Genomic DNA, 8,406 nt, shown 5'->3' on the forward strand with positions numbered 1-8,406 from the left:
CCTAGCCCAAAAGGAGCCGGCCCTAGTCTCTACCCTAGTTTCCTTGATTAGGAGATAACCCTAATTATGTTTGTCTATATATATTAATCTCATTGTACTTGTAAACGTTGTAGCACCTAAATAAAGAAAACCCTAGTTGCCCCCGTGGACTAGCACGATCAATCTGATCGTGTGAACCACGTAAATTCTTGTGTTCTTCTCTTTTTTTTGGGTTGTGCGTATTGCGTGTGTAACGTTTGTCCTAACAGATGGATGATAGTCTCATTTGTATTGCTTTTCCGAAGGTGGTGGAACTGGATGTTATCTTTGCTATGAACTCTTGCACAATGGAGAAATAATGGCACCACCATCCGCTTTTGGTTCTTTACTAAAACCTGTGTCACATGCCTATTCTATGTCACATGCATGTTCTGGATGTGAACGACATAGTACTTTTTTTTTAATTTATGAAGCTTTTTTCATGAACCACAAAGTTTGTTCTCATAATCCCATTAGTAGTGATCCTAGGTACTCCAAGTATTACACCTCTTGAACTGTACTTTGGAGACATTCAACCATCTCTTCACCCTCAACAACCTATCATCTTCTCCCATGATGTATCCCTTAACTTCAGCTTCTCTAGGTCTTACTATTGATTCATCCAACTTGGCTGCTTCTGGAACCATACACAGTATTCTGAAAGGAGGATCTAATAAGAAGAATAAGTGCCACAACTGTTAGGAGTTTGGCCATTCAAAATGGACCTGCTCTAGTCATCCAAAAGAGGGGTCGGAATCTTAGCCATCTCCTTGTCTCCCATGTGTTCATGCAACATCTCATGATTCCGTTACTACACCTTTTCAGTGTTTTTCATTGTGGAGGATATGCAATCACTTTGGCATTTGCTTCTTGCCATGTGCGTCCCACCCCTGGTGCTAATACAACACTATCAGCTGTCTTTCATCTTTCTCTTTGATGTTGTGTAGCTTACAATTGATCCATGATCACTATCATTCTTTGTTTTTCTTTAGCTTACCTCTTTGTTATCACTTTTGGGATTTCATCATCTTATTACTCTTTTCTATTAGTTGTTCTCATTGACTTGGCATATTTATTAAAAAATATCCGTTTGACCATTAAAAACAAATTACCATAATTCTAAATTTCCCAATTTGGCCTCGACACATAAAGTGACCTCTGATAGGGGTGCTTGGAGATGCAGGGGGTAGGGTTGCAGATTATCTATAGGGGTGGGGAAAAGGAGATGGAGAGGTAGAGGGTCAGTTGGGGGGAGGCTATGGAGCCGAATTTTGGGTTGGCAGCATTGATAGATAGAGGTTGCACTTTTTTTTTAAATTGTCTTGTTTATGATGCATTTTTCAACGTCAGTTTTTCTAATCTGTTTTTCAACCCTTCGTCTTCTTGATAGTCTGTTTGCACACTTTGGTTTAAAATACCACTACATTAAGCCCCTCATTTGCTTTTCAAGATCTTCAAAAATTCAAGACTTACTAAAACTTTTTCACAAGTTAGGACTCTTCATAGAAGTGGCCTACCTCTCGGGTTAGGGGAAAGATCTATGCACATCCTACACCTAGACCCTACTTCCGGGGTGGGATATGTGGGGTATACTTGGTTTGGTTTGGTTTGGTTCGGTTCGGTTCATCAAAGAATCAAACACGTAGAAGTAGTTTATCATCTCGTTCATGACCTCATTAACTACATACGATCTGCCTTCTATACTTGTACGTCATGATTGCAAATGAGCTTGTGCAGTATCTTGACTAAACCATTCCAGACTTCTCAACTTGACATCAATGCATCAACTTGAGGAGTCTAAGACAAATTGGCTATAATTTAGCCATGTTATCTAGAGAAGATATATTTTGTTTGATCTGATTAATTTTTCTTTTATCCTCTCTTGTAGATCATGGTCTTCACTTTTGTATATCTACACTATCAAGCCTTCTTCAATCTTTTATAATATAGCACCTTTATACTAGAATTTTCTTTGGGTATTAAGGGTCTTCCTCATCGCTGAAAACTCCAATCCATACAACATAGTTGTTTTGATGGCTACCATGTAAAATTTTCCCTTCAGTTTGAGTGGGACCTTCTTGTCATACATCACCCCCGTGGTAGCTCTCCAGTTTAGCCACCCTGTCCTTATCCGATGGGTTATATCATCCTCGACCTCTCCCTTCTTTTGAATCATAGAGCCTAGATACTTAAACTTTTCCTTTCATGGTACCTTTTGCCCCCATGTCGACTTCCACCCCTTCATCAATTCACTTGGTGCTTAAATTGCACCATACATATTTGGTCTTTAACGACTAATCTTTATTGTTATCCGCACCGCTATAATGGTGGTATTGTGGTTCGCGGCCCTCAGTAGAATCACAATGGAGATTAGCTATGTCGCTAACAGCGACATCAATTCAAGCATTATGCTTGCTTTTGGAGGCATAAGTTCAGCTACAAGAAAAATTCCGGGAGCTACCATCGTAGCAACATGTATAAGGGCCTAATAGGAGTCGGCTCCTCCATTACATCATGTAACCGTACATGAAGGGGAAATTGTGCAGATTTAGCAATCGCACCGACAGACGATATAGCGGTGATATTTTCGTATTGCGCCCTTCACCCTTTTTTTGAGTTATTTGATTCATCGTCTTCATAATTCTCGAGCTCTTATTTATGGAACATCGAAACTGTGCCCGACACTTTTCCTCTACTAAACTTTGTGCCCATATATATATTAATAGAGAAACTCACAACTGTCCGTATATATACACATATATTAAAATGAGAAAGAAGCTTTAGTAGCTGTCTGTATATATATGTTATATACATAAGGGCAGGTTTATTTAAAAACCTTAAACATTTTGGAAACTCAGGAACCACCTATGTTGTGTATTATTCATGATGAACAACGTGATAAATATTCATTTTGAATGTTGTGACAGATATTTACGATAAATAATATTCATTACTATTCATATGCACGGTTTCACAATGTGAAACAACACATGGTTACTGGTTCTCACGGTCATCAACATTTTTATGGTTCTCATTTGATTATTTCTACATGCACACACACACATATATATATATATATATATATATATATATATATATATGTGTGTGTGTGTGTGTGTGTAAAACCCTACTGGGATTTTCTGGGTACATTTGCTTTGGTTTTTGGTTTTACTTTTATATTAGCTTCCCTGTCATATAATTTATTGGCCATCCGATCTGATCAAATTTTCTCCAACTTGAATGATCCACCGTGTCTCATAGAGCTAAACTCCATATCCTAAATAAATAATTCAAAAATTTGAAGTTTAATGCTTTCTGTCAGCTCTGGTTACAAATCTTTTAAACTGTATTTCCATTTTCCTCAGGGAGCACTTGTTGCAAATTATCCATGGGATGGGACCGAGGATAAAAGGTGACTTTTCTGAGTCGATTAATGTTTATAGAGTTTTTTGATGGAATTTTGACTTTTCAGATGAAGGGTAGATCAATATGTCTGCGTCTTTTTACGGCAGTAAATGATGTGTTATGACATAATTTCAGGATTTGTCGTTTCTTTTAATGGGAAACTGTTATAGTGTGTTACCATTGCTTTCTTCTAACTATTTCAGCAAAAGTTACTATGCTTGTCCTGATGATGAAGCGTTCAGATATATGGCAAAGTTGTATAGCCACTCTCACCATAACATGTCTCGTAGCAAAGAATTTGAAGAAGGAATAACCAATGGGGCTCACTGGTATGCTATTTTAATAAATACAGTTGTTTTCTGAAAGCTCTTCTCTTTGTCTGAACTTGAAGCTTTAAAAATTCGAAGTGCCATTTGACTGTACTTCAATTGGATTTTCTGACGTAAAATGTGCAAAACCAAGATTTGGATTCTGGTTATCTTTTATTTTCTTTTCAATTTCATTCTGCTGCAGGTATCCCATATATGGCGGCATGCAAGACTGGAACTACATTTATGGTGGCTGTTTTGAACTGACCTTGGAGATCAGCGACAACAAATGGCCTCCTGCTAATGAGGTAAGGTTCATCCATTAAATTACTGACTGATGATTGGGCATATAGGTTATCTGGGTCAGGTTCAGGGGATAACCGCAAAAAAATGAGAAACTGAGGAACACCCTTGTAACTGTTCATTTGGACGGTAATTTGTAAGCAATATGTCCGGTATGCACACTTGCATAATAACATCAATTACTTGTATGCACATGTGCATACCGTCCAGATGAATGGTTACCGGGGTGTTCCTTAGTTATTCATTTTTTGAGGGTTTTCCCCTGAACCTCCCTCTAGGTTATCTATTCTTGCATGATTTGATATATGTTCAGGAATGTCTCCCCTTCTAGGAGCAGTGTAAAGACAAAGGTTAAACTCCTTTTTGTATCACCACTGACCAGATCAGTATCTGTGGGTCAAATAGGATAAACCCTTCATGACTTTGCCAGAGATGATAATAGTTTCTGGTTCGTGTAACTTAGGTTTCATTGTAACTGAGAGTAATTACTGATTCAATTTTTACTGTGTGAAAACAGTGATATACGTTTGTTGATTTATTTGATCTTTTGCTATAATCAACTTCCTTTACTTATCCTTTAAAGAACTTTTTGAATTAATCTTCTAGGGTCTTACATTTGCATTTTATTGACAATATGCAGCTTCGCATGATATGGCAATACAACAAAATGAGCATGCTTGATCTTGTTGCAAGCGTTGTGAAGGTAATTCGTCGAGTTCTTTTTCCAACTCTAGTACTCTGCTTATAAATAAGATTATGACACAATATAGCTTATTAGACAGAAATTGGGTTGGACATTACACATGTGTCCATTAAATATTGCTAATGCAACTGCTTAAGACAAATAGCTTACACAATGCAGTTCACTAAAATAATTGCAATTAGTGGCAAGTGAGATGAATCTTAGGGCCTGTTTGTCAGCAGCTTAATGAGCTTAATGGGACTCACAGCTTATTCGGTCAGCTATACATAACTGTTTGGTAGTGGTTAATGATATAGAAAGTGGCTTATTCGGTAAGCTTCTAGGGGGGAGCTTTATACAGAAAGCCAAGTTTTTTCCGAACCTGTCCCTCCCAATTAAAAATCATGCTCCTTTCATCTATGAAAAAACCCTCCCAAACAAAAACCTTCCCAATCGGTACAGAAGGATTAATTCACACATACAGCTTTATCTATACAAGACTTAATGAAAATCAACCAAACAGCCCTTAGACTCCTTTTATAATAGATGGATGGACTACTGAATCACTTGTCCGTAATTACATGTTTACCTTATGATTTATTTTTATTGTCAGCTCCTTATAAAGTATGGCTTCTGCTCCAGCTTTTGGTTTCACAGTGATTATATCTTAATATATTGTCTTCACTATGGTGCTTGCAGTCACTTATACTTATTTCATTATTGTGTAGTCAGGAGTACATGGAAGGATCTTTTCATCAGATTGTGGAGAGCCTTTGCCTGCAAATATTGCAATAAAGGGTATAAATTACACGGTATGTTGAATCATAATCTCTTGCTATAATATATCTATGAAAAAATATGCAATGAATTTCTTGCAATGTTGATTAAGAGAGAAAATGAAGACGACGGTCTTGCACTTCTGCTGGTGCAAGTCCTCATACACATATGTGCATCTCTTTCAGATAACAAATAACACCTATGATCTTAGCTATGAAACGCTGAGCAATCACAATCAGAGCTGATAATTTTATCATATTCTTGCTCAGCTTTTTATGAGATTTTTTCTGGTAGAATTGTAATAAACTATTGTTTGTTTGTTCTTTGATGACATTCTGGCATTATTTAACATCTTGATACTACGGTGATCTACAGATTAAAGCGAGTGAAAAATTAGCTGATTATCATCGATTACTGGTCCCTGGACAACAATATGAAGGTACCTTCAGTGACTTCACCTATATATATATGTATATATTATATATACATATATTATCAATTGTACCTCTCCTCTTTATGGATAAGTTATTCTCCTCTTGATATTGTTTAAAATTCCTTATTATGCTATCTGGGAAAGTGAAAGTTTTGGGTCATACGTAGATATTTTCAAAATAATCCTATAAGTTGACATTGCAATCTTGCATTTGAGGCAACGTTGAATCCGTGTAAAATTTTGGTTCGTATGTAAATGTTTATACAATGTTCCTGTATTTGCCTCTCGGAAGCCTTCTATTGAATTGATCAAGTTTAAAAGGTTTGTAGGTTATCTAGTAGAAGTTCTTGGTTTACATGATGTTGATAGAATCATGGACCCAATTTAGTTTGTTCCTTGCATAGCTATGGGGATATCGTAGATTCTTGGTGAGAAATATTTGACTGAATTGAGTCCAATGTAAATTTTTGTTTAGAATTAAATAAACAACAAAGTAATTATCTATAAGTTGTGGTTCCTAGCTGCTACTTGACCATAGAAGTTCTTCTCCATTCCAGAACTAGGGTCCACTTGAATTTAGGAGTCAAATAGGCCCGTTTTTGGACCTCAAATTTCATCAAAATTGTTGTAGAGAAAGAATCGATGACCACAAAGTTATATGAATTGGAGAACATTGTTTTTGGCCCATGAATTGTCTGGGGCCCTGTAATGTCGAATTGTTATATTTGGCCATTTTACATCATGCACCCATCACATTTTGCCTGCTCTATGGATTTACCACATTAAAATGATATCATGTTAATGCTTAATCAGGGTTAATGTCTCAGAAATGCTTGTTTTGACTAGGAAATAGGACCGGCTGGCTAGAGGGGTTTGGAACATGAAGTTGAATAACCAAATAAGAAACTTTAGTTGCCAAAAGTAATTTTCCTTGATAGAACGACACAAACAAGAAATGGCAAATTCTACAAGGGAGCCATCAAACCACTATGTTGTATCGGTAAGAGTGTTCGGCGACAAAAGAAGGCTTATGCGAAAAAGTTGGAAGTTATTGAAATGAGTATGCTTAGATTGACATGTGGTCGGACTATGTTTGACAGGATACTTGACGACGTTTTTCGGGAGGAGTTGGGAGTTGCAGCTGTCATCAATAGGTGTAGAGTGGGAAGATTGTGGTGGTTTGGATGGTGAATAGGGAAGAACATGTGATGGTCGAGGGGCATGGAGGAGTAGGTAGAAAAGGACGTGGGATGAGCAACTGAGGAGGGACATGGAGTTCTTGGACATGTATGGTTAAGGTAGTAGACTAGGGGTGGAAACTTGTAGTTAGCATATATGGGAGGAAGGGAGCTCGAGAGATAGAGGGTGGGGGTAAGGTTAATATGCCGATTACGAGTGTCCTAAGATAGACCGGTGGATGTGTAGTTGTCTTAGGGGCTGTTTGGTTGGTTTTCTATCCAAACCCGTATAGGTAAAGATGTCTGTGTGGATTAATCTGTCTAGATTGGGAAGGTTTTTGTTTGGGAGGGTTTTTTTGTAGATGGAAAGAGCGTGTTCTTTAATCACGAGAATCAGGTTTGTGAAAAACTTGACTTTTCTGCATAAAGCTCCCCCTTAGAAGCTTACTGATTACCTTTTACCTGTTGCTACTACTTTTCAACCAAAAATTTGACAGTTCTTAATGCAAACCATAACATAATGTTATTTTAAGAAGTCGAAATATTCCTTTCTCACCTTAAAGCAAGCCGATAGCCAAAGGTGACTTGAACCCGAACCATAATGGCTGAAACTTGTTTCACCCGATCTTAAAGTTTCCAAACCAATAATTTGTTTCCCTTTTTTCGTATTTAACGTTCTTTGACTGTGAAGTTCTAAACCAAGGGGTCATTAGCCCAAGGGTACTTGGGTTACCTATAGAGCTCACCCTCAGGTTCAAACCTCACCTTTTTCTGAGGTGTGTGCGTGAGTATTTCCTGTATATAAGTATCATATACTTCAAAATAAAAAGATCCTAACCGGACCTCAACCGTCCTGAAATGCAGTTATGGCAATGATGCCCGGTTACAAAAAACGGACCACAACCATTGTAATGGGCGATGAACCAATGACGGTGGATTTCATACTCGAACCTGACATCTCTCTCTCGAGCAGTTTTCTTCCAAATCACTGCAGCAACAGGAGCAGTCTGAAAATATTCAAACTTGTATCCAAGCCCCATCTGCAGGTATTTCTAACTTTAGTCTTAATTATTGCTTTTCTTTGTTTCCTAATGAAACGGAAAGCGATCGTTAACCATTTCAAAGTGCGGAAGTCGGTAGGACAAAGACGAGTGTCCGCGGTATAAGATTCACACTGTTTTACCTTATAAGAAAGAACCACAAAGAGTGTACAATTTGTTTCTATACATATGCACATCTATTGTTATATGAAGTTTGCATTACACATGAGAATGAATCTAAAGGATTGGGTTCGAGTTTGTC

At 37.5% G+C, this 8,406-nt stretch overlaps 1 protein-coding gene across 1 annotated transcript in view; it reads left to right on the forward strand.

The window, feature by feature from the left end:
* LOC112511355 (carboxypeptidase SOL1) overlaps nt 1–8,406 on the forward strand; it is a 31,626-nt gene extending 23,220 nt beyond the window's left edge. Inside the window, exons 9-15 of the mRNA XM_025116951.1 lie at nt 3,384–3,430; nt 3,627–3,752; nt 3,937–4,039; nt 4,675–4,737; nt 5,445–5,528; nt 5,869–5,932; nt 7,969–8,406. Of these exons, the coding sequence (XP_024972719.1) occupies nt 3,384–3,430; nt 3,627–3,752; nt 3,937–4,039; nt 4,675–4,737; nt 5,445–5,528; nt 5,869–5,932; nt 7,969–8,270 (789 nt within the window). The 3' untranslated portion in view covers nt 8,271–8,406. The remainder of the gene's footprint in view (nt 1–3,383; nt 3,431–3,626; nt 3,753–3,936; nt 4,040–4,674; nt 4,738–5,444; nt 5,529–5,868; nt 5,933–7,968) is intronic.

This window comes from Cynara cardunculus (genome assembly GCF_001531365.2).
Source record: "Cynara cardunculus var. scolymus isolate 2C chromosome LG 4, CcrdV1, whole genome shotgun sequence".
NCBI lineage: Eukaryota > Viridiplantae > Streptophyta > Magnoliopsida > Asterales > Asteraceae > Cynara > Cynara cardunculus.